The following is a 25,694-nucleotide window of genomic DNA, read 5'->3' as shown; positions in this document are numbered from 1 at the left end:
AACTTGGACGCTCACCGCGGGCTCTGTCGCCGCATTTGCATCCCGGTTGGGGCATGTCCCCGAAGCCCGGCTCCGTTTGCCCTTCACCCCCACTCCCCCTTTACAGGGGGGGCAAGGGAAGGGTTCAGAGCCTCCGCGGGCGCAGCCGGGGAGCCCAGGGTGCGGGACGCTCTTCCCGCACCCCAACCGGAGCCGCGCGCTGCGGTAGCGCGGCTCCTAACCCCCGGGATGGACAAGGCGCTTCGGACCCGAAGCAGCCTTCGACCACCCGGCGATGGCGTCACCGCCGGAAGTCAGAAACTTTTTTTTTAAACAAGATGCGTCCTGTAATTTAATTTTAAAAACAAACATATTTTTAATCAACTCTGAAGCAAGGATAAACCATTAGCGCACATTATCTCCCTGTTGTGCACACACGCACTAAAAAGATCCCAAGTAATCCGTTCAGTGGACTTTGTTGATCCTATAAATCTTTATTTGAAAGTAAATTCCACTGAGTTTAGGATTGTTACCATAGACTTGCATCCTGAAAAGTATGAGCTGAATTCAATTCTAGCTTATTCCAACACTTTGAAAGGAACATACTGAAACGGAAAAAAGTTTTCGTTTGTGTTTTATACAGCAAAAAAGGGGCCTGTTCACTTACTACTCAGTGGGGAATAAAAACCCTTATCACTTAAAAATTAAAATTTGGAGATACTTAATCCTGGTCTTCTCACTTGGCAAAGTTTATCACCTGAAAACTTTGGTGTAACTGGGGATGCAGCTGCAGCTAGTAAACATTTTCACTTTGCAAACATTTACAAGTTGGAGAACAATTTAGCAGAGTGGGAATACGCGACACCTTTGATGAAGAAATCTATTGTGGCATACAAGGTGCCAATACTCATAACAAATAAATTCCAGTTTCTTTGAAAAAACCATAGATGCTATAAGCATGAAAGCATTGGTTTTAAACTGCTTTCTTTCTACTGTAAATGGAACATGGGAACTACCAATGGGCTGGATCTCACAGCATCCACTTTAGTAGTAGGTAAGAAGCAGCATGCTTCCTGATTTACTACTTGATATATTATAGAAGAGCCCTCCAATATAGCGAAATGTTTATTTGCAATGCAGGTGGGAACACTTACATTAACACTGCATTTTGAAAAGTTAAAAATAAGGGAAGAGTAAAATGAAGTACCAGTATACATTTGTCTTTATTTCTGTATGCAATGTAGTATTAGGCACATAGCTTGGGACACTTTCTAAAATAAGTCATTGGCCATTGTTTAGAGTATCCTTTTGGCTTTTAAATACTGGTCAGGAAAACAAATGATGTAAAAATAAATGAGTAACTTTCTATGAAAAGAAATAAAAATGGATTTGCATCTAAAAGTGCAAGAGGTGAAGTAACTTTAACCCTTTCACCAGACAATGTGGCAATATACATTATATTGCTTGTTTGAGAAGGCGGTTGGAATTTTATGACATAGAAAATTATAAATTACAATTAGTTTCCATAATCACTATATATATATATACACACAAGCCAGTTATGGAAAAAAAACTGGTTTAAAACTTACAAATGAAAAACTTCACACAGATCAAAACAGTGAAAGTATAACAATTAACATGCTCAAGTGCCCAATTTTGATATTTAAAAGATATACCTTTAAAACACATGAACTGTAATTACATGAGCAGCATGGGCATTTCATTATATTTAGTTGATTTGTCAAAAGGATTACAGTGTTTTAAATATGAAGATTGTTCCAAAAATGTTTAATTTTATAATGCTCTGAATTAAAGTACATCTTGGTGAATGGGTTAAAAAAGGTGAATCACTTAAAATACACAACAAGCCATGTGCACTTCAAAAATATTCTAGTGTTTCACCTGTAAGGTATTGTTTCAAGCAAACAAGACTTAACAGAACGTATGGCTTTACAGTAACATCAATTTGTCAACTAAATTGTAGCAATAAATACTTAAAATCTCTACCCATAGACTTACATTTTGATCTGGTTTAAACAATACAGAAAACAATTACCAATTGAAAATCTGCTGTAAAATGTTGAACACCAAAAATTCTTTTTAAATCATTTTCAAAATCTAAAACCAAAACATTTAAAGGGCATTGCAGATGAACAATTCTTTGCCAAACTGAAAGAAACATGGACTTCAGATATTTTTAGGGTGAAATATTATGAAAACTGCTAAATACTTTGGTCACTAATTGTCAAATAGTTATGCCTCAAATACATTAGATTTGTGTATTCACTTTTTTATAAAACTATTCTTACAGCCATTTTAACTATAGTATCACTACTTTTGTTACTAGGGTGGCAAGATCTTATTTCACAGGCCACCCATTATTTAGAACAAAACAATTATAAACATACGGAAAAATTTCTTGGTATTTCTCAATGTGCAATTTTTACACTTATGAATTTCTGTACAATGTCTTAAAATCTAGAATATAAATGTTGCTGGTCCTGATCCCTTGCGAAATTAGTGCAGCATTGACTGGCTCCAAAATTACTCTAGATGAAATCCTCAAGAGACATAAATCCTTGCATATCAGTTCATATTCTTCAGCCAACAGCAGTCAATATCACATATCATACAGGGCCATTAACGGCTGTTTCTGCTAGAAGAGCTTGTTGATCAGTCCTAAGAAGTGGAACAAATGTGGAACAAAGTATTAACACAGTGCACCTTTATATTAATTAAAAAATGCAAAATGAGGAAACAGATAAAAGTTGTGAGGCTTGGAGCCCTGCTGCCTCTTTCCCTGAGCATGTGCAGAGCACCTCTTTTTGCCCACTTGCCTGTCCCTCCTATGGCCATTTCTGGGCAGTGAGTAATGGCACCTTTTTTTCCTAGGAAAAAAAAGCACTGGGTAACACTTTGCTTTTCTAGCACAACAATCCTGAATTACTTGATTCAAGAGATACTGTGGAATATGAGAACAGTAAAATGGGAGGAACCACTTTTGAAAGCACTAAATTTGAGCTATTTGAGAGCCAGTGTAGGGATTTAAGGAAGGTGATCACATCAGATAATCTAAACCAGAGCTTTCCAAACTGTGTGTCACAACACGTTAGTTGCAGTGTGTAGGTATGTTGTGCAAACGCTTCCTGCACTCCTCCGGGGGCTGGAAGGAGGTTAGTTTAACCGGTCACAAAACGATACATGTCTAAAAACTGCCACCAACATGAAAAGTTGGGGAAGCTCTGCTCTAAACTATGAAATGAAAATATTTTGGCAGCAGTGCTCTAAGGAAGCTTTACATGAGACAAGGGTTGTATTTAGTAATGATGATGATGATGATGATAATGATAATTTATTATTTATACCCCGCCCATCTGGCTGGGCCTCCCAAGTCACTCTGGGCGGCTTCCAACTCAATATTAAAATACAATAATTCATCAGATATTAAAAGCTTCCCTAAACAGGGCTGCCTTAAGATGTCTTCTAAAAGTCTGGTAGTTGTTCTCTTTGACATCTGGTGGGAGGGCATTCCATAGGGTGGGTGCTACTACTGAGAAGGCCCTCTGTCTGGTTCCCTGTAGCTTGGCTTCTCGTAATGAGGGAACCGCCAGAAGGCCCTCGGCGCTGGACCTCAGTGTCCGGGTAGATTGATGGGGGTGGAGACACTCTTTCAGATATACTGGACCAAGGCCGAGGCTGTTTAGGGCTTTAAAGGTCAGCACCAACACTTTGAATTGTGCTCGGAAACGTACTGGGAGCCAATGTAGATCTTTCAAGACTGGTGTTATCTTGTCTCTGCGGCCATTCCCAGTCACCAGTCTAGCTGCCGCATTCTGGATTAGTTGTAGTTTCCAGGTCACCTTCAAAGGTAGCCCCACGTAGAGCGCATTGCAGTAGTCCAAGCGGGACATAACCAGAGCATGCACCACTCTGGCGAGACAGTCTGCAGGCAGGTAGGGTCTCAGCCTGTGTACCAGATGGAGCTGGTAGACAGCTGCCCTGGACACAGAATTAACCTCCACCTCCATGGACAGCTGCAAGTCCAAAATGACTCCCAGGCTGCGCACCTGGTCCTTCAGGGGCACCGTTATCCCATTCAGGACCAGGGAGTCCTCCACACCTGCCCGCCTCCTGTCCCCCAAAAACAGTACTACTGTCTTATCAGGATTCAACCTCAATCTGTTATCCGCCATCCATCCTCCAACCGCCAGACACTCACACAGGACCTTCACCGCCTTCACTGGTTCTGTTTTGAAAGAGAGGTAGAGCTGGGTACCATCCGCATACTGATTAACACCCAGCCCAAACCCCGTGATGGATCTCTCCCAGCGGCTGCATGTAAATGTTGAACAGCATGGGGGAGAGGACATAACCCTGAGGCACCCCACAAGTGAGAGCCCAGAGGTCTGAACACTCATACCCTACCACCACTTTCTGAACACGGCCCAGGAGGAAGGAGCGGAACCACTGTATAACAGTGCCCCCAGTTCCCAACCCCTCTAGACGGTCCAGAAGGATGTTATGGTTGATAGTGTCAAAACCCGCTGAGAGATCCAGCAGAACTAGGAAACAGCTCTCACCTTTGTCCCTAGCCCCCCGGAGATCATCGACCAGTGCGACCAAAATCATTGACCATTTAACTTTAGTCCTACTCAGAGCCACTGAAGTTAATAGACCTACCTTAGGTTCATTAAGTTCAGAGGGTCTGCTCTGAGTAGGACTAGCAAGGGATACAGCCCAAAGTGGGGAGCAATCACAGAGACATCAAAAGAATCAGGCTTTAGGCCTGCTTATAGGCTCAGATGGTCATGTTACAAGACAAAAGGAGATGGCCAAGGCAACTCAGTTACATTGATGTGGGCCTTACAAATATTTGAGGAGGGGTGCCCACAAAACAGTGCTTCTGCTTAAAAGTTTGCAAGCAGGATAAAGGCAAGCAGGGGCCTTTGCCTGCTGTGACATGGGGCCATGCTCACCTTCATCCTTTGAGAGTGACCAGTTACCTTTTCAAAGCCCATTAACACACTTTTTTGGGGGGGGGCATCCAATGCTTGAGGAAGCGTCTCCCATCCCTGACAGGAGAAAGAAATCTCAACACAGTCTGGAGCAGGGGTCCCCAAACTAAGACCCGGGGGCCGGATTTGGCCAAATTGCCTTTTAAATCCAGCCCGCGGACGGTCCAGGAATCAGCATGTTTTTACATGAGTAGAATGTGTCCTTTTAATTAATTAAAATGCATCTCTGGGTTATTTGTGGGGCATAGGAATTCATTCATATTTTTTTTCAAAATATACTCCGGGCCCCCCACATGAGTAGAATGTGTCCTTTTATTTAAAATACATCTCTGGGTTATTTGTGGGGCATAGGATTTCATTCATATATTTTTTTCAAAATATAGTCTGGCCCCCCACAAGGTCCGAGGGACAGTGGACCGGCCCCCTGCTGAAAAAGTTTGCTGACCCCTGGTCTGGAGGGTAGCACCAGCACCTGTCTCCTTCCTTCCCATCCCTCAATGTTAGTTACTGGGCCCCAGGCAGGCAGTGGCAGAGGGCTCTTTGCAAACTCCCAGGGATGAACAGATATAAAATTCCCAGAAATGTTGACACGGAGAAGGGAGTTTTTCTCATTAAAAAACAGAAATTTGGAGAGAACTTTTTGCCTCTCCTAGTCTTCCTGTGCCAACAAGACAAAGCACTCATTTCCATAAAAATAAACAGGGATGGAGAAGAGACCATAACTCAATGAATGTTAACCTGAAGTTTAATCAGCATCTTTCAAAGCCACCACTATGTTTCTGCTTCTTTGTATCTGTCATATTTATCATGGACCTCTGAAAGATAGAGTACAAGTGCATGACTACTTCCACCCAACACAACAGTTTTTTTATCCATAAAGGTTTTTCTTCCATTGTTAAATAAAAGCTATAAGGTTCTTGGGACTGTGGTCCACATATCCTTTCTTCTCCACTTTTAAATACCTTTTTATTTCCATTTGCCTTTGGCTGAAATGGATGGTCTGAATTTTTACTGTTTAAAACACTGTAATAGTGCTTTATTATAATTGCCTTTTGCTGCTTTTAAGCTTAAAATTTTAGATACAGCACTAATTTTTAAAAATGCTTGTATGATACCATATAAGCTGCTTTTGGTTTTTTGGCAAGGCAGAATACATATCCTTAAATAAAACCTTCATTCCAATTGTAAAAGAAACCACAGAAGACGAAAGGAATATGGCAATAAAGAGCTACCTCTGTTCTAGACTGCTGCTAGCAGGCTGCGGAGCGACAGGATTTTCTTCTGCAGCTTCTGTGTTCTCCTCCACCACATATTTACAAGAAGCATCTTGCGAGGTAGACAATTTTCCTTCCTCACTAAAGAAACAGGTTACAGTTTTATTTGTGCCTTCAACATTTGATATCATCATGCATTAGTGGGAGGCTTAGGTAGAAAGGGTCCAGAGGTCACATGCAAGTAGATTTTTAGAAATATGATTGAAACATGGAAAACAAGCACAAGGTTGTGGATTCTGTTCACATTCATCACTGGCATCAGTTTATGTTCACTTAAAAGGGAACTGGACTGGAAAAAATGCAGGATGTAAGATTACAGAGTAGTAAAAAGAGGAATAAAGAATGTACATGGTGCCCAAAATGGAAAAAAACATTCATTATCCTTTACATACCGATAGGATTTCAACACTCTGAAGCCAAAAGTGAGGGGGGGGAAAGAACAGAAAAGGAATGTAAAAAAAGTACATTAAGAAACTCCTAGAAAAAATATCCCTTGGATTAAGCCCTATTTATGCAGCAGCCAAAAAAGTCATGGTTCATTACGCGAGTCTTCTAAAGTGTGAGCCCAAACTTGCAGTCTCAAGTGGTACAATCTGGACTCAGTATTTCTTCCCCTACCCACTTGCTTGTACTAGGCCGCAGTCTAGATTAGAAACTGTTTGTGAGCAGATATATAAGCAGCATGGAATAAATTGTTCTGAGCTTCCCAAAGGAAAGAATAGAGTACAACTTTTGAAAAAAAAAGGATAAAATATATAAGTGGATATCAAATCCTTTCCCAGTCCCCACTCACTTTTTGGGGGGGAGGGGGGAGAGAAGCGTAATTCTAATCTGTGCACTCTTTATATAACTTAATATATATCCATGTATCTTCAGGTATTTGTACTTTAGTACAAAATACTATAATGAAGCAGCCCTTAAATAAATACAAGAGAGCAAAACACAGAACAGCAGCAAAGTGGGATGCTGACAGAATATAAATAAATAGCTTGTCTAAGCAAATCATTAATTTGCACAAGTGTACATTCAGTGATAGATTCAGATGTATTTATGGCAAAACAAGATGGCATCCAGGATTAAAGCAAACATGACTATAAGAACATTCAACTGACCATGAATGTTCCTTATCATTGTTGGATGAAGGGGATCCAGACTGGCGTCGGCTCCTACAGCTTACCCTTCAGGTAAGGCTTATGGAAATTAAGCAAACTTTGTCCCTTTCATATGGAGGAAGCTCAATTTGAGACATGGTGAACCTGACAGAGTCAAATGTTTGAATTTTAAAAGAAACAGTGTAGAACTAGAACATAGAAGCCAATAACTGCCAAAACAGAGAAGGAAGAATGTATAAAACTGCCGTATACTGAGTCAGACCACTGGTGCACCTAGCTCAGCAATGATCAGTAACCTCTCTCCAGGGTTTTGGACAAGGGCTTTGCCAGCCTTGTGCAGAGTGGCCAGGAATTGAACTTGAGACCTTCTGCATCAAAAGCATGTGTTTTACCAATGATCTACAACCCTTCCCCAAGAAAAGAGTCAGGACAGGACAGACATAAAGTCATCCCCAGGACTCAAACTACTCCCAAGGGACAAGCCCATCTTTAAGCAGCATTCATGGAGTCCAATATTCCTTGATAGGTGGGGTTGAAGTATACACATAGAATTACCAAGTACACAGATGAGCACATCTTGCTGAAGAACCACCAGCATAGCTTCCATAAGGCAAGTCCTATCTAGCTTAGGTTTTTGAGTTCTTTGAGAATGTGTCAGCCAGTGGCGAACGGTGCCGCTTGGCTGCCCAGGGCGACAAATGCGGAGGCACCCCATGGGGGCAGGGCGTCGCTCTGCAACGCGCATGCGTCATGATGTCACGACGCGCACGTCAGGACGAATGCAGCATGCTCAGTCCATCCAGGCTGGTGCTGCTGCTTCCGCGGCAACCTTACAATCCGTCAAGCAAGCGTCAACTTGTAAGGCTGTCATGCGCGAACAGCGTGTGTAAGGCTGCCTCGTCCGTGCTGCTTTTCGCACGAGGCAGCCTTACGAGTTGAGGCTTGTAAGGTTGCCACGGGAGCAGCAGAGCCAGCCCGGACAGACTGCACATGTCCGCACATGCGCAGTCCATCCAGGTTGGCGCACATGTGCAACATCGGGGCCTCTCCACAATGGCGGTCGCGCTGCGGCAGCCGTCAGTGGAGGTGCGGGGGGGTGTTGCCCCCCGCAGAGTGAAGCCCGGGGCGCCCCGCCACTATCGCACCCCCATTGCTACGTCCCTGGTGTAAGCTATCATATGGATGGGGGGACCCAGTAAACTGAGCTAGTCCACATGCCACACTAAGCCACAGTTTTAGACCATGGCTTAATTGTGACCAACTCTTCCTCCTAAAACAGGTGCCATTTGGAGCACAAACAAGCCACAGTATGGATGCAGCTTCAAAAGTATCAATCTAAAGTGGATGAATAGGCAATAAAGTGATCCACAATGGGGGGGGGGATCATAATTTACATATATTTATGGGGTCTGAACTGTCAGTGACCCAATCAGCAAAGAGATCTTGGTGCCTCTAGTGGCTAACATGATGAAAATGCTGAGGTCATATAGAACAGCTTAAACCACTCCCTGCCATCTTGGTGTCAATTTCTGTTCTTCAGGACAGCAGGAGCCACTTTCCTTTTTTCTGAGCACTTATCCCACCTGCATAAGAAAGTGAAGGCCACACCATAGCAGCCAAGCTGCAGGGGTGGGGGAAGCCACAAAAAGGACTGAGAAGCGATGCAAGTGCGCCCCCTAAGGTGGGATGTGCTGGAGGTCCAATTCCTCAAACAGCTGGAAGTAAAGCCTCTCTCAAGCCTAAGCAACTGTGTTACTTCTGTGTTGCTTCAAAAGGAAATTGTACTCACTTGAACGGTGCCAGATTAAACTCTGTGGAGGTCCCTAGGTAGTTTAAATCTTGGGGGCCCCGTTGTGTGCATGCTCTAGCGAGATGACAGTGAACTAGGGAAGATTGATTGTAATTTTCTTTCAAGATCAAATCAATATTATTTTGATCCATTGTCACGGGGCCCCTAAAAAGCATGGGGCCCTTAGGCCAGTGCCTACTCTGCCTATTTGGTAATCCTGCACTGCACTTGAACTTTGCCAAGTAAATGTTTGAGAATGTTGTCATGATGCTAAAATTCCTGTCAGAAAATTGAATCAAATTTGAAATGGAGAGCAACACCAAAAAAAGAGTTGTGTCTTAGAGAAGACTGGACAGTAGCAACTAGGAGGGCTCACTTCCACAAAAGGGACAATGCTTGCTTAATTTTCAGAAGCCCTGCCTCAAGAATGAATCATAGTTAATTATTTACCTATCTCACCATTTATAAACCCACCCTATATCTGACACACATTTATGTTCCTCAGAAGGGAGATCATACCAGATTGGACACCAACACTGAGAAAGCTCTAGCATCTGGACATCCTTCTCCAACAATAGAGGAAAATAAAATGGCTGTGTAACAGGATGAAAGGATTTTGCCAGTGAAAACCTATTGAAAGTGCAATTGCCAATATGAGCAGCTTATTTTGAGAGAAGAGAAAATGCTAGAGGAGAAAACTGTACTGGACAGAAGACAAACTAGCAAGGATAACTTGAGAGACTAGTCAACCCGGGGTGTGTGTGTTCCATTTTAAGAACAACCATTTTTGTTAGGTGTTTTTGGGTCAGCCTCGTCACTTTCTATGTTCCACTAAGATGCACAGCATTTGCACACAACTTTGAAATGGTGGTGTCCTCTTTCTAAAGTAACAAATATTTGAAATCATACAAAAATAGATGGAAAAGCTGTTAATTCAGATATGGAACTGGATTCTGTGACCAGGCTTTGCTAGTTATATGATGCATACTGTGCCAAAGTTAAGGAGACCAAATATTTTATTTAGTAAATGTATGCCCTGTCTTTCTTTTAAAATGCTTGATGTGTCTTACAACATAATTAGAACATTAGGGAAAAAATAAGAAATAAAAAGGCAACAGACAAAATAGGAGACAGAAGATGCAGGATTCAGCAGTTGATATGTCAGAAGATTAGAATTTCCAAAAAAGACCCCCTCCCCCCAAAAAATCTGGTCACTGAAATTCACAAAACAAAGTTATATGGTAAAACATTACACCTGGTGGCTACAATCAAATCACATAAAATCTTTAATTTTGTTGTAGGAAGTTCCCTGTTTTGCCATGGATTTGTTTTTAAATGCTTTTAAAATGAAAGATGGCATGCCAGGCCAACATTAAAAAAATTAAAATGATCAAAACCCATGCTCTGAATCAAAGCAGTGTTCTCTTACCTTTTGAAGACAGCAGTTTCAGTTTTAGCATCTACAGTAAGGCTAAGGGTCTCCTTCATACTGCCATTCATTACTGTTTCAGTCACTTTGTCTGCATTTTCTACATCATCTTCTCCATCAGAACCAGCCTCCATTGAAATGCTTCCTGCAGCTGTAAATACAAATTTGAACAGCTGAAAAGGCTTCAGAGACCAATACTGATATTTATACAATTCTGGAACAATGTATTTTTTTGCCATTTTTACAGTTGTTCATAATCACAAAATAGAAACATGGTCGTTTAGATAATAAACGATAGATAATAGAGTGTTTACCGTATTTTTCGCTCCATAAGACACAGTTTTTTCCTCCTGAAAAGTAAGGGGAAATGTCTGTGCATCTTATGGAGCGAATGCATGGTCCCTGGAGCCGAATTGCCTAGGGGCCAAAAGTAGATCCTGCTCTTTTTTTTACAGAGAGAAGGGGGTGTTGAATGGAAGCCGCTGAACAGCTGTTCAGCAAGTGTTCGGGAGAGAGATAAGGCTCCCTTTCCAGCCCCGCCCCCTTGTCCAGGCCTCCATTGTTGAATGCAGAGAGAGGCTGTTTGTTTCCCCAGCAACATTTGACTGGCTGATTAGATTATCTGTCTGGAAACTGTAGAAATGGCTGTAGGACTAGAAGCTGCAGAACTGTGAGTTGAACCCCATAAAAACGGGGCTTACCTCTTTGAAAAAGAAGCTGCGCCACTTTCAGCTGATACTCAAAAAAGCAGGGCTTTTCCCTTTGCAAGAAAAGCTGCACCACTTTGAGCCGATCCTAAAAAAAAACAGGGCTTTCCCCCTTTCCTCCTCTAAAAACTAGGTGTGTTTTATGCTCAGGTGCTGAAATTTTCTATGTTAACAACCCCACCTCCATTTTCTAGTCTATTTGGTAATTTGGATCACTTACAATAGCTAGCTAATCACATTTGAAGCCACATCAGAGGGTTTTAATACCTCTTATATATCCAGTTACAGGTAGGTAGCTGTGTTGGTCTGCCAGTCAAAACAAAATAAATAAAAAAATCCTTCCAGTAGCACCTTAGAGACCAACTAAGTTTGTTCTTGGTATGAGCTTTCATGTGCATGCACACTTCTTCAGATATATCCATCAGTCATGTAATTTGGAAGAAATTCAATGGCATGGTTTCAATTTCCATTATTTTAGAAAGCAAGACATGCTTATCATATTTACACAATTGATGTGTTTGTACATCAGGAAAAACCATAGTTTATTCTGATGTGCATAAGCCACAGCGCCCTTTCCCTCCACACATGTAGCTGGGATGATGATGTAAAAAAAAATTATTATTATTATTTACTTCTTTCAGTTATTTGCCATTTGTCCTGTTGGCTAGCATTATAAACTGATTAACACTAACCATGGTCTGTTTCAAACTTGGCCTTTTTAAACTAGACATATGGCAAACAGTTAATTACAACTTAAAGCTCCCAAAATTCTTCCAGCCACACAGGAGGAGGAAACATATGAACCAGAGGCACACTGTGATTTGTGCAAGTAATGATAAACAATTGAGTATCAAATGCATGCACAGCCATATGTGTGTCTGCATTATTTAAGTGCTCTTACCTTCTGGTTGTGTTGCAAGCACTACATTTGCACTCAGAGGATCCATGGGCTCTGCGCTGGTTTCCATCTCTACGGGTGAATTACTTCTTAAGGAATCTTTTGGACTTTGAAACAAAATGAAAGCTTTGATGAATTCCATTTTTTAGTGTTTAGCAGAATAAGTACGTTGGAACTATATTTTAGATTGGTGAAGCAGTCTGCCAATTCTGCATCATGTGAGTAGATGCCTCAACATTTTGTGCTGACAATTTGAGAGTTCTAGAAAACATTCATGTGCAATTGGAATAAAATAAAAGTAAATGGAACATATATCAATGCATACGAGTTTATGGGAGTTTATGTTTATTTGAAAGCTAAAGAATCATTTATAATTTAAACTCTCCCCTTTGTAATTAGAATATGAAGGGAACAGACTGCAATGTGAGCAGAGAACAGCCTAAATTACTTGACTTCTACATGTTGCAATCACAGAAACATAGAAATAGCTGGGGGGTGGGGGCTGAAAAAAGCACCATGTTACAGAGGAGAACATGCTGCAGGTGGTGCTGCGACCAAAAATAAAGTAATGTGTGTCTTTTTTGTGAGCGGTTGACAAAAGAAAATGTTTTCACTCCCCATATATTTGCTTTGGGGATGCTGACTTGAATACTCTATAACCATTCTCAGATGTCAGAGCAGAACAAGTAGAACCAAGTGAGGAGACAACATTCCTGCACTTATGTCTCCCCCTGCCCACCCCACAGTTCTCCCTATAGCTCTCTTATCAATTCAGAGATACATATAAACATTTTGACTTCCCGTAATAAAATTAACCTGCAGCTTTAAAAAGGCTCTCTGGGAACGAATCTTTTCAATTCAAGGTCTGCTTAAAACCAAATCCCTACACTCACAGACTCAGAACTCCCTCAATTTTCAGCTTAGCTCATGAAAACAGTATCATCACTTTCACTCAAAATTAAATTCCATTTGATTCACAAGACCTGAAGCAACACAGTACTTTCCTACCTTAGAGAAGATGTGAACTCTGAAAAGGAGGCCCAGCCAGTTTCTTTTGCTGGCATCGGCTCTTCTGTGCTCCAAACGTCAGACCCAACAGAATCCAGATTCGTACCATGTGTTGTTTCCATAGGAACATCAAAGTTAGCTGACCAGTTAGGTGCTGGAAAGATTGATACATTTATCATTCTAAAAAAGCAAAAAACTAAGAAAGCAAAAAAACTGCCATAGGACTAGGACTTAAAATATTAGATTAAAACAGATTTGGGAATTCCTTGGGCAACTTAAAGACAATGCACACCTCATTAAGGAACATATATGATTTCAAAAGTACAGTATTAGAATATTCCACTCCACAACCCTCTGGATTTTAGATTTCTCCAACCCTAGTAACCCTCAGTCCTCCAAAATATGTTTCCTATTCCAATTTGTCTGAATTTTTCCTTTAACTCAAGGCAGAATGATCCTAAGGTTTAACTGGTTCAACAAATATTTGAGGCTTTGATTCAGACTTGCCTTGTTTCAACCCCAAAGCTTTAGTCACACATCTGTGCTCAACACTGGCATTTTAGTTGCCACCATGTGTTTGATATACTATTGTTTATGTGGTCAATTTACCCCAAAACAAAGAAGGGAAGTTCTAACCAGTGAGTTCTATCTCACTTTTGTGTGTTTCAACCTGTTTTTTTTTAAATCATTCATCCTGATTTGTCTTGCAGGGAAATTAGACAATGTTGGCTGTTTAATGAGCATTCACTCTGATTTGTTTGTTTGGGGGAAGGTTAAGATGACACTGCATCAAAGAATGTGTTATTCCCACACTTTCCACTGCATTACCCCATCACTTTACTTACTTCAAAAAGTTTGATGTTTTGGGGAAGCAGGCTCCAATAAACTTCAATTGCACAAGCAAGAGTTTACTGGTATGCGAAGGAATCTCACTTGAAAATAATGGCAGTCTGGAAGTGCTCTTCCTTAACAGAATTATGCTTGTCTGAGTAGGCATATTTCCACTTCCAGTATCTTAAAGTGACCAAGAAGCAGTGGCATAAAAACTACCTACCTTCATTCAAATCTACTTCCATCTTGTCTTCTGTATTGGTGCTTGACTCAAACAAGTCCTGCTTTGTTCCATCTTCTTCTTCAGAATCTGTACTCTCCTCACTGTCTGTACTGCCTGAGCTTTTTTAAAAAAACAAAACAAAAAGAACAGACACATACAGAATTATTTCTACCACCCAAGAGGGGTTTTGGGTTTGTTTGTTTTTCGCCTTGATGACGCAAAAGACAAACACAGAATCTAAACTTTCCTACTGTTAATGGCAAAATTCCCACCAAACAAAACAATCTCTAGTTGGGATGTAACACTAAGCCAGGGATCGTGGCTCTTGCTGGCTAGAGGGAAGAAATGAAACTGGATCTTTGCATTCTGGCAAAACATTAATTATGGTTTACTGTGACATGTGAATTAGGTCACTTGCATCACCTAGTTCAGCTATCTTAGGCCTTCTCAGACTCAGAACACACTTTTAACCCAAACATGAATTCAAGGCCCTATTTCTTGATTTTTCACCATATATTTTCATGGTGGTAGTCTCCTGTTGTGACCCACTTTGAATCAGGACACAAGCCTGACTCAGCCAGTTGAAGAAATGCGATCTTATGAAGACAATAGTAGCATAGGGATAAGAATATCATCCCGATTACTGCTGGAATGTAATATATTCATCGTTGCATTACTCTTCCTAAAAGCACCTGGCACAAGCTTATCAGTGCTGAAATAAGTACATCTATTAGTTTTTCGGTTAGATTTAATTAGAGGCAAAGCATATTCTCTGCCACCTTAAAGTTACCTGGATCTTCTCTGAGATTCTGGTGCAAAAGCAATATGCTTCTCCTCCCAGATATCTTCTTCATCGGAAGCACCATCATCAAACTGCTGTATTCTCTCCTTACAGCATGCCTCAAACAAAGCAATATTTCCCTAAACATCATAAAAAGCAAATAAATTACAAAGACTAAAATCACCACTAATGAACACTGAATATCACATTTAGGTGGCTAGTCATGATGTATGTTATGTTTAAAAAAACAAAAGCAACAACTCTGAAGTGTTACCCAACACAATTAATATTCATATCCCAAACTGGAAAGAACAGATAGGTTTCCGGTAGAAAGTATTTTGTTCCATGTTTAAAGCAAAGTTCAGATAGTGTCAGAATACTCTGCTGTTGTTCCTTAAATTTAACATTAAAATTATCAGAGCATAATATCACCAGCTCACAGGTAGTTTACCACTTTAAACTGTTTGATTATGCCACACTGGAGACTTCCTATGACCTCTCGAAAGAAAGGGGCAACTACTGTCTCACTCAATGAGTCGTCGTCCCCCCCCAAAAAAATTTCGCATTGGTATCAAGGATTGGTGCCAAGCTGAGTGAAAGCAGTGTGGAAGACTTGCATATTGCTTTCACTTCAACAGGTGCCCTCATCCTCTGGGAATGCAAGATCCCTCCCAGAGGACTCTGGGTTGATCACATTTCTTGGGAGGAGCACTTGCAAGCGAGAAGCAGCATATGTATTTTCTCTAGTCCTCACTGCAATTAGGAGATGGGGCAAGTTTTCCTCTGGAACACAAGCGAAGCCTCAAAAGGACTTTAAAAAGCTGACTAGGAGAGTTCATAGCAGAGCAGAGCCACAAAAAAGACCCAGCCTGTGGGCTGCCAGTTCACTATCTCTGCCATAGCACATTGGCTACCTTTATTACTCTGGATGGGCATTCACTGTATCTGAAAACAATAGAACAAATGGGAAGTGACCATATACCAGAAAGAAGTACTCTTAATGTTAATTAGTAAAACTAAAAAGGACCATGACCAATTCTGTCCCAAGATTAGGTCTCCAATAGTTTTACAGCATCTGCCAAAGAAACCTACACAGAGTCATCCTGAGAATACCAAAGGACTTTCCATGAGGCAACCCACCCCACTCTGGCAATGCATTCCATCACTTAACAGCTGATGTACTTTGGATGCTGCTTCACCAACGTGCCCCTAAATCTGCACCCGTTAAAACCATTTCTAGCCTCCTGTGAGGCTGAGGGACACAACTCCATTCTTCTTTGTACTGAAAGCTTTTAAACAGGGTTGATAAATCCTTAATAGTCAATGAACATGTGGTTGCTAGGATTCTGCCTCTCCTCCCTCCACCAAGTACAAGGTCCTGTCCCCAACTTGACACCTTTGATATGCATACTGAGGTCAAGGACAACCCCGTGCTCTTGCCAGCACCAAATGTGAAGCTGGGGAGCAGATGGTGGGGGACTAATTCCTAGAACTGCGCTGTGACTCTGCTTCCAAGGTGCTGCAAGAAGCTTGGATGCGCCACACCAAAAGCAGCCCCAAGTTTCTACCTCATCTTGCAGTTGGCAGAACACTCATCATGGTGACCAAAATTATGGACCCCTACCCATCAATATGTTTCCTGAGAAAGAAGCTTGAATCACTGCAGTGTTAAGACAGAAAGCCACAAAAAAATCTCTTAAAATTTTCCTCTTTACAAACAATACCACCAGAAAGGGCAGGGCCTCTCCACTCACACATAGAGAGAATATGAACAAATAGCATCCATTTTGAATTTTACAATAGCTGCAAAAATATACTTACACTTTCATTTGTATTGAGGGTAAAATTGATGTCTGATACGCGATCAAAAGAAACACTGTGAACAAAGTACAAATTAATACAATAAAACAGAGAAGAAATGGCATTCCACACAGACCCCTGAATTATTTCAGTTTACATCATTTTATGATCTCATGAAACTGATATTCTTTTCTACTACCAAACTTGTGAGCATTTTGACTGGTTACATACAAAAAAGGAGCCAAGACCTCTGTCACAGGCTCACAGAGCTGAACAAACAAACAAAAAAACTATTGCGGAAAACAATCCTCACTACTAGTTACCTAAACTTACAGATAACCATGCTAAAACTGCCGTCAAATCAAATATTCTAATCCAGGAACAGATTAAACGATGAAAATATTTAAGGGTGCCCACCTTCTTTAAACGAAGTATTAAAGCACTTTAATTTGTCAGTTCCAGATACTGAATTAAGCAGCACAGCAATAACTTACTGTATGTTTGGCATCTCTCCCATTTACTGCATCTCTCCCATTTACTCTAGGCCAGTGTTTTTCAACCACTGTTCCGCGGCACACTACTGTGCCGCGAGATGTTGCCTGGTGTGCCGTGGGAAAAATTGTGTTTATTTGATTCCTATTCAAGAGAATTACTTTATATATAGTCAATATAAGCACAGAGTTAAATTTTTTAACATTTTCTAATGGTGGTGTGCCCCGTGATGTTTTTCATAAAACAAGTGTGCCCTTGCCCAAAAAAGGTTGAAAAACACTGCTCTAGGCAAAGACATGTGACCATATTTTTTTCTTTATGACTCCCCCACCCACCCACCCACCCGCTGGCTTCTCCTCAGTTGCATTCCATGGATAACTTGTAGCAAAATCATTTTGTAAGCCTAACCCCATATAAGTTCAGAAGAGTAGTAATCCAGTTCAAGTGTGTGCATGCATGACAGAGTATGTACAGGTGAGGAAGTGGAGGTGAGGAAGAGCCCTGTATGATGCTGGATGTGTTGGGTGAGATAGGTGGCTGTCTACTGCTTGTTAAAGACCACATGGCTGCTCACCAGATGTTGGGGGATAGGAACCTTGGTGGATAGAGCAGCAGAGGTGCCAGATGCAAAGTGGAGTGGACAGGTGTTTGGCTATTCATGCCAATGACTATGTAGACTGCTCTACAATACCAACGTAAGTCCAAACAACACTGAACTAGACAGACCAATCAACTGACTTGGTTAGAGGCAGTTTCCTTTGACAAATGGTTACTACCAGAGAGAATGTACAGCAATCCCTCCTATTTCGTAGTGGTTCAGTTCCAAGGTTTACATGTACACATAAAAACTGCATATAGCTAAACTCTTGGAAGCTGCCCTGAAGCTAGCGGGTGGAAGGAGACATAAAGAGCACCCACATACTCCCAAAGCTGGTGCACCGAGTGGGCTTCCCCCAGCAAGCAAGGTCAATAGCATAAAAGTTATTTTCATCCAAAGTCTGCTTGGGTTACCCAGCACAAAAAGAGCTTTTAAGCTAGCTCTCTGATTTGCTTGCTGGGCAAGGCCCAATCAATGCACCAGCTCTACAAGGCCAGCAATGTTCATGTGAAATCTTGAGAGAATATCCCATAGCCTTCCAGAACTGGCATGCTGAGCAAGCAAAGTGGAGAGCTTGAACGCACCTTTCGCCAAGAAGACTTGGCATGAAAAGAGCTTTTAAGCTCTCTGCCTTGCTTGGGACTTGACTTGTGCAATTTCAGCCAACTGCCTATAACTGAAAACATGCAAGTCAAATGTGCATAAGATGAAATAATTACTGTACATGCTCCACTATTTTAGCCACAGAGAGGGTCTGATCACCACCATTAGCTACTCTGGTCTTTGTAGAGCGATATACTGAGCCCAGGGTGGCATCTGCTATGAATTCTGGTGCTTGGATTAATATTATTATTAGGAATATTCTATGAGAATAAGAAAATAGGGGTTCTAAACTTCTCAACAAATTCTTATTGAAAAATGAAGATGCATTTAGTAGGATCTAAAGCAGGCCTTTGAGCAGCCTTTACCTGATCTATGGAGCTCTGGCTTTGTACAGATTGCATCACCAGATGTTAAAAATGATTCTCACTGGCTTGAATTATGCTGCTCTGCCATCTGGTGGCTGACTGAAAGCAATGCACCCATTTCAGATGAGCAACATTGCACTGAGTTTTCTTGTCCCCCTTTGGACAGATTGTCCTTCTTTCGAGTTCGGTTTCCCCAGGGCAAAAGAGATCTCAGTGATCCAACATGGTGGATGCTCTGGTACAATTTTTCTATTCCAGTCATCTCTGCCTTTGGCAAATGGGACTGATAGAACACACAGTGGACACTCCCACACTAAACGGGGAACTAACCGTTTTCCTTTACTATTTGGGAAATAATGGGGGGAGGGGATTCACTGTTTCCATAAACAGATATGAAAACAAAACAATAATCAGAAACCTGGTACACAGTGCATTCAGAACATAGTACTCTGGATTGGGATAAAGAGGCTTCAGAGAGAGAAATCAACATTGCGAGCATTCTAGGCTATTATTTTAGTGACAGTCATAAGAAGAGTTTGCTTCATAAATGCTACGGATAGAGGTGTTAGACATAAGGCATAATTTAAAGGAAAAATTCCTCTTATGAGTGCACAAAATGTGTAACTGGAAAATGAACAAGGCTGACTATACACAGAGACAGCCACTAACCATTGCAACACAAACAAATGGAAAACAAAAAGGCAGACATTAAATTTTAAAATACTCACTTGCCGATATCATCTTGGTCAGCAAACTTCTCATCGTTGAAGCCAAACTGGTCAATAAAATTGGACGTCATTTGTTGCATCTGATAATCAGAAAAGGCCTGGCAACCCCAGGACCAATGACAGTGATATAATGATTCTAATAATAGTCTAAATACTACTTGCCCATTTTGCTCCAGAAACACTTTCTCCTAAATTATTTATCTATGAACTATCAAATGTTGAAACTTGGGGGGGGGGGCCCTTAGGGCAAGTGCTTGGTAACAGTTGCTCTTCTGTAACAATTTAGTTACTTTTTCAAAAAATAGTAACTTTGGCCTCAAGTTACTCTTTTAAAAACTATAGGTAAAAAGGCAACAAGAGTTTGGATACTCTTACAGAAGTAGCTTGAAGAGAAACAGTGTGACACCTCCATCAAATTATTTGAGGAAGATACAGGGAAGTCTTTTTTTGGATCCAGTAAAAGTTACATCTATTTTGGAGGCAGTATCTACAAAGCAATTCCCTTGCTAAGAAGGTTGCATCCACTAACATGGTTCTGGTAAATGAAATAGGTACCTCGTGATGCCACCAAACAAGGCATTCAACAAATATTTAAGATAGCATCTTAATTTTCTGCATAGGCCACAGAAAAAAGAAAAGCTATTCCAACAGTTTGGAGCTCTTTTAAGTAAGCATGATCCAGAGTAACTTTTCAAGCTGTCATCACTAACTGGCTAGAATAAGCTAGACTCAGATTTGATAACTACCATGGCACAGATGAAGACGGCTTTTATGCCCATGGATGGAGAAATCCACAAAGTGTGTATCAGGAGGCAGGGGGAGAAAGAGGCTAATTCTAGAATCGCAGTTAAACTAAGGCTACATTTTCACAGACCGTAAAGCAGATTTTTCAAGTGCCTTCTTTGAGTACACAGCCAGAGACTGGGTGATTTTGTCGGAAAGAGAACTGTGCTAGAAAAAGTGGCCTCTAAAGCACTAGTCACATATGCTTTTGGTGGTACAACTGCGAACAACCATTTTTGCAGGATCAGAGGTACACAAGGCTATGGGAACATGTGGTCTGCTTCCCCTCCCAGTTAAGATTATAACCCTCTTTTAATTCCACAGTCATGAGCATAAAAAAACACTTAACTCACAATTAGGTGATAATAGACTACATAATATATTCAGTTCACCAAGACTGTTAAGAGAAATTAACACAGGTATTTCCAACTTGAGGGTGCTACACATTTGTGAAAGCAGGTAACTACACTTTTAAGTTTGCCAACTGGAACACCTAATGGAATTAACTGCCTTAACTCTTACAGGTCAGTTCACACAATGTTCCAATCAGCCAAACATGGTATGCAGTATTAAAAACATATATTCTTAACTCTCCTTATGACTCCTCAGAAAGTTGCAACTGACAAGAGTCGTTAGAGAATTCAAATTCTAATCAAATTAATGATACAGACCAAAATTACTTACAGGTGAAACTCAGAAAATTAGAATATCGTCGAAAAGTGCATTTATTTCAGTAATGCAACTTACTATTTTTTATTTTTATTTTAATTTTTACAAATGCTTTCTTTTGGAAATTCCACAGTAATAAAACAAATAGTTACAATAATACAAAAATAAACAAAAATAAACATTGCTATTACATTTCATTAATTACATTCCATTTATAATTGACCCGCCTAACGACAAATAATTACAATTACAACAAATAAAGGCTTGACATATCTTGCTTTGCATGTCATGCATCTATCTCATATATTGGTTTCACCTTTTAAGTTGCATTACTGAAATAAATGCACTTTTCGACTATATTCTAATTTTCTGAGTTTCACCTGTACATCCTGGAAGTTGTGACCATACATACCCCTCCCCCAAAATTCCACAGCTTTCAGGATATGCCTTCAATTTTTTCGTCATCTTAAAAATGCTAAATCTAATCAAGTTTTAAAAGTTGCAAAATCCCAAGGCAATCGTCTCACCAGAGTTCTTTTCAATTAAGGTATCAATGCAAACAACTGCAAACAGTCCAGAGTTTGACTCACTTGCTGTAAAGAGGAATCCTGCGAGAAACCAGTTTCTTTAAAATCAATTTCATCGTCACTAGATGAATGTATATGACAAGTAGTAACCTAGAGACAGAACAGTTAAAGAATCAGAGTAGGAAAAAGGGATTAAAACAATATGCCCATAATAAAGTCCCTAAGTTTTTTAATTCCTTATAAGAAAACAAACCTAACAACTATATCACATACTGGGGCAGGGGGCACTAACACTTGGGAAATAAAAGCCCAAAGCTGCCTGGTAAGGCAGTAGTAGTTGTATGGCTCTTTGGATAAAAGCAATTAAGTGTTGTACTTTTAAATTCAAATTTTGCCAGTGTCTGCTTTGCCCTAAAAAAAAATCAGACTTAAAAAATGATTTTAATGTACAGTGTTAAAAAGAAATACAAGTTAAACAAATTTCAGTTGCAAAATCTGTTAAATTTAGACATTCTTAACTGGAGATTTTCATTATGGAAAGGCAAATTCCAGTGAAACAGTCTGCAGTCAACACATGTATCATGTTGATGCATTTAACTCGGTTTTAAATTCTATTCTGATGAATTTCCTACGCATATAAGTAAAACTTTGCTCACAGGACATGCTTGCTGGGGGAAAAGAAAGCAAATTCTGTTCATTCTTCCTTCCCCATGTAGCCCCCTGAAAAGCTACTCCCAGTGGTGTGGGATGTGCTGTGGGGGGCATCTGTGAAGGTCACCTGTGCCATTTGACTGAAAACAGTTCTGTGTTTAGTCATAAGAATGGCCAACCTCAAGCCATAATTTTTGAAGATGGCTCATTTTCCTACAGTTAAAAGAAACCACAGTTTAGGGTTCAAACATAATACTTAACTGTGGCTCATCTAAAAACAGAAAAACTTCTGACCTCCTCATGACCACACCAGAGCGCACAACTGCAAGATTCACTGCAGCTCATCCTTGTATTCGTAAGTCATGATTTAGTATTACATAGAAGTAAGTGTATGTCAGAGACACTGACTCCCAGCAGACTTGGTCTATACATAGTTTTAAAAAAGTATGTGCATATGTTTGTATTAAATGAATTATTAAACATAAGACCAATCTGACTGGGGTCTTAATTATAAGAAACTCTGTACTGTTCAAAATCCAAAAGTAGAGCTCTATTTTGGCAAAGGAATTCTCTAAGATGATATAAAGGTAGTATACTTTGAAAATTAGAGCTGCACACACTTTCAAAAGAAAGATAGGATAGCAATCTCTCTTGGACATGAGTGCACGTTAACAGCTCCTCGTCATCCTGGAAAAAGGGACAAGTGGGGTGCTTCGCCTTCCTTGGAGGTTTTAAAGCAAAGGTTGGGGGGCATATGTCATGTATGATCTGGCTAAAATCCCTCCATTGTAGGGGGTTGGACTAGATGATCTTTGGTGCCCCTTCCAACTCCTTCCAATAGTTCTATGATTCTATGAGTTAGAAAGGTGTTGTCCCACATTCCTGACAAATAAGGGCCAACATTCCCATAGAAAATCCCCAGAAACTTCATCTTATGAAACCTACTAGATCCACTGTGTTTCTTTTGTTTGTTTCTCCTAAAGAACTTGCGCAGAAAGTCTCCCATCGCTCCCTGATTTCATCTGGAAGCTCTAGAAAGTCAAGCAGAAAGAGGTTTAATAATAAAGCTGCTCAATGTTGTCATGTAAGGCACTTTAATTTTTACTCTATTTTATTATTTTAAACTACCAAAAGCATTACAAAAACATATACGCTCTTCCCCCAAGGTAAGGTAGAACCCACATGCCAGAAATTCTGCCTTGTTCCTTGCTGCATGCAGAAGGAAGACATGTGAGACTTAAAAGTAGAATCTGAGATTCTTCCTGGATTTAAGATTCACTTACCCATTTCTGGTTCTGAACCAACCCTCTGCTGGCTTTATCTCTCCCTGTAATTGGTATGTGGCCCTGATAAATTACCCAAAAGGAATGCCAGCTTTTCTAAAGAAACTTCTACTGTCTGAATCACTCTTTGTCCACTTTAAAGTGGGAAACATGATTTAAAATGTGTCTTAAATCAGTTAAAATTGCCTTGGCATAAAACTGATCTACCCTAAAGGGCAAATATTCATTTTTGTATATAAACAGCCCCTATAACAGAAGTTACAGACAAAACTAGCAGGGGTAGAGTGCAAAAACATCTAACGGGCAGAATCAATCTGCATAATTTTAGATATGCTTAGATACAGATAACATGCATTGACAATCAATTCTGCAGTGGTTAACTTTTAAGATGTTGTAGGAGAAGCAGGAGCCAATGGGCCGACTGATAAACTCTCAGAGCAAACCCGAAGGTAAAGGCTTGGCATGTATGGATGTACACTGTCCACATTTAGAAATCAGTAATAAGATCAAGTATTTGTTTCTTTAAAAGTACATCACTTACCTTTAATAAGCTGCTGCACTAATGTACAATTTGGCCCTTTATCCGTACTGTGCACAATACAGTTAGCTATTCTTGTTAAGTGACCCATGTAGCCATACCGCCTTCCTCCTTCAGCCCTGCAAGAGTTCAACACAGTTCATTATTTAAACAGGCAGTTGTTTAATCTGTTAGTTACAGACTGTTCTCTCTATAGATTTCGAAGAGTATATAAGTAAATGAGATGGTTGTTTGGCAAAGAAGAGAAGAGAATGTGACTTGGTTGGTCAGTCCTTCACAAAACGGTCAATCAATTGTTACGCAGTTAAATATTTCAAACTCTGCTCCTTGATTTGATTTCAAGAGCTGTGCAGAGAATCATATGGGACAAATGGTAGTTGGGGCGGGGGGTTGATTACTTTTACAGAATACACAACTCTATAATATAGCAATTAATTCATCAAGATTTATTTAAATTCACATCTATGCCTATGCTGTGCATACAGCAATCTCCATTAAAACTATTTATGACTCTTCAGACTTAGCTCAAATATAAATTTGCTCTTATCATAAAAATATATTTAAATTAGTTAAATTAGCAAAAGCAGACCTATATATTGCTTGTACAAAGCACATACCCACAAACAGCAGCAGTGAACACTGCGGGAATAGAAATCGAGAGAATCTGCCTCCCCCGCTCAAGAACCCAGTGATTTGAACATATTCCCTCTAGGCCAAAGTAGTATGCTTTGTGAACATCAATCAAGTACAGTTAATATTTTGTTTAAATTTGTCTTGAATTAAATCAAGTGCTATGTTACTTCCCAAATAGTATACAGCATGCATAACTACAAATGCAAGGAGTTGGTTTTGAATTACTCACTGTTTCTTCTCATTCATTTCCCACGCTTCAAGTATTCGTTCTATTAAATGGCACTTAAGGAAAAGCTATAAAACAAAAGCTCCCTTAGTTTTTTTTTGCAATATATATTTTTTGCTACATATCTTCAAATATACCATGTATATTTCCCCCAACCGATCCTTCCAGTTCACCATATTCTAAATTTGAAAAAGAGTACAAAACTGAAATGATTATTAATCTGCAGCTCTACTTCAAAATATTCTGTCACAAGTTAATAGCTGCACTGTTGCACTGTGATTTTCTTGGCAAAACATTACCTATTTCAAGCATGTCCAACAGGTAGATTGTGATCTACCGGTAGATCCCTGGACGTCTGCGGTAGATTACTGATAGATCATTGGCTCCCCCCAAAGAAGCTGAACAACTGTGGCTCCTCTTAAAAAAGCTCAACATTTTGCCTCCTCTCTGAAAAAACTCAACAACTTTGACCCGAACTGCCCCAAAATGGGCTTCCTCCTTCCTAAAAAAAAAAGCTCAACAAATTTGACCCAAACCCCCCAAAAGGGGGTAGATCACTGGCAGTTTTTAACTCTGTGAGTAGATCGCAGTCTCTTGGGAGTTGGCCACCCCTGAGTCCTACTTAATCTAGCAAAAGGAACTAGTAGCTGATCTATACTTAGATCAGCAACTTTATTTCTTGCACTGCAGCTGCTATTGCTCTGGAGTACAACACTTCTGCTAAAACCAAAAACTGTTTTTGCTAGAGCAAG

General features: G+C 40.3%; 1 protein-coding gene across 11 annotated transcripts in view; it reads right to left on the bottom strand.

Annotated features, from left to right (window-relative positions):
• Positions 1-1,183: 1,183 nt before the first annotated feature.
• PPP6R3 (protein phosphatase 6 regulatory subunit 3) overlaps positions 1,184-25,694 on the bottom strand; it is a 61,373-nt gene continuing 36,862 nt past the window's right edge. For 6 of the 11 annotated variants that reach the window (XM_033156131.1, XM_033156161.1, XM_033156138.1 and 3 more), the window contains 14 exons: positions 24,946-25,010; positions 24,087-24,202; positions 23,208-23,293; positions 21,675-21,761; positions 19,633-19,730; positions 16,868-16,922; positions 15,056-15,186; positions 14,266-14,384; positions 13,212-13,365; positions 12,207-12,310; positions 10,599-10,749; positions 6,661-6,678; positions 6,227-6,349; positions 1,184-2,658 (listed from right to left, as the gene is read on the bottom strand). In XM_033156131.1, the coding sequence (XP_033012022.1) occupies positions 2,607-2,658; positions 6,227-6,349; positions 6,661-6,678; positions 10,599-10,749; positions 12,207-12,310; positions 13,212-13,365; positions 14,266-14,384; positions 15,056-15,186; positions 16,868-16,922; positions 19,633-19,730; positions 21,675-21,761; positions 23,208-23,293; positions 24,087-24,202; positions 24,946-25,010 (1,359 nt within the window). In that variant the 3' untranslated portion in view covers positions 1,184-2,606. The remainder of the gene's footprint in view (positions 2,659-6,226; positions 6,350-6,660; positions 6,679-10,598; positions 10,750-12,206; positions 12,311-13,211; positions 13,366-14,265; positions 14,385-15,055; positions 15,187-16,867; positions 16,923-19,632; positions 19,731-21,674; positions 21,762-23,207; positions 23,294-24,086; positions 24,203-24,945; positions 25,011-25,694) is intronic. The other 5 variants (XM_033156178.1, XM_033156180.1, XM_033156153.1 and 2 more) reach the window with 5 other exon arrangements.

The sequence above is a fragment of the Lacerta agilis genome, chromosome 1 (genome assembly GCF_009819535.1).
Source record: "Lacerta agilis isolate rLacAgi1 chromosome 1, rLacAgi1.pri, whole genome shotgun sequence".
Lineage (NCBI taxonomy): Eukaryota > Metazoa > Chordata > Lepidosauria > Squamata > Lacertidae > Lacerta > Lacerta agilis.
The sequence above is the reverse complement of the archived record's forward strand: the minus strand, read 5'-3'. Positions and strand labels throughout refer to the sequence as shown.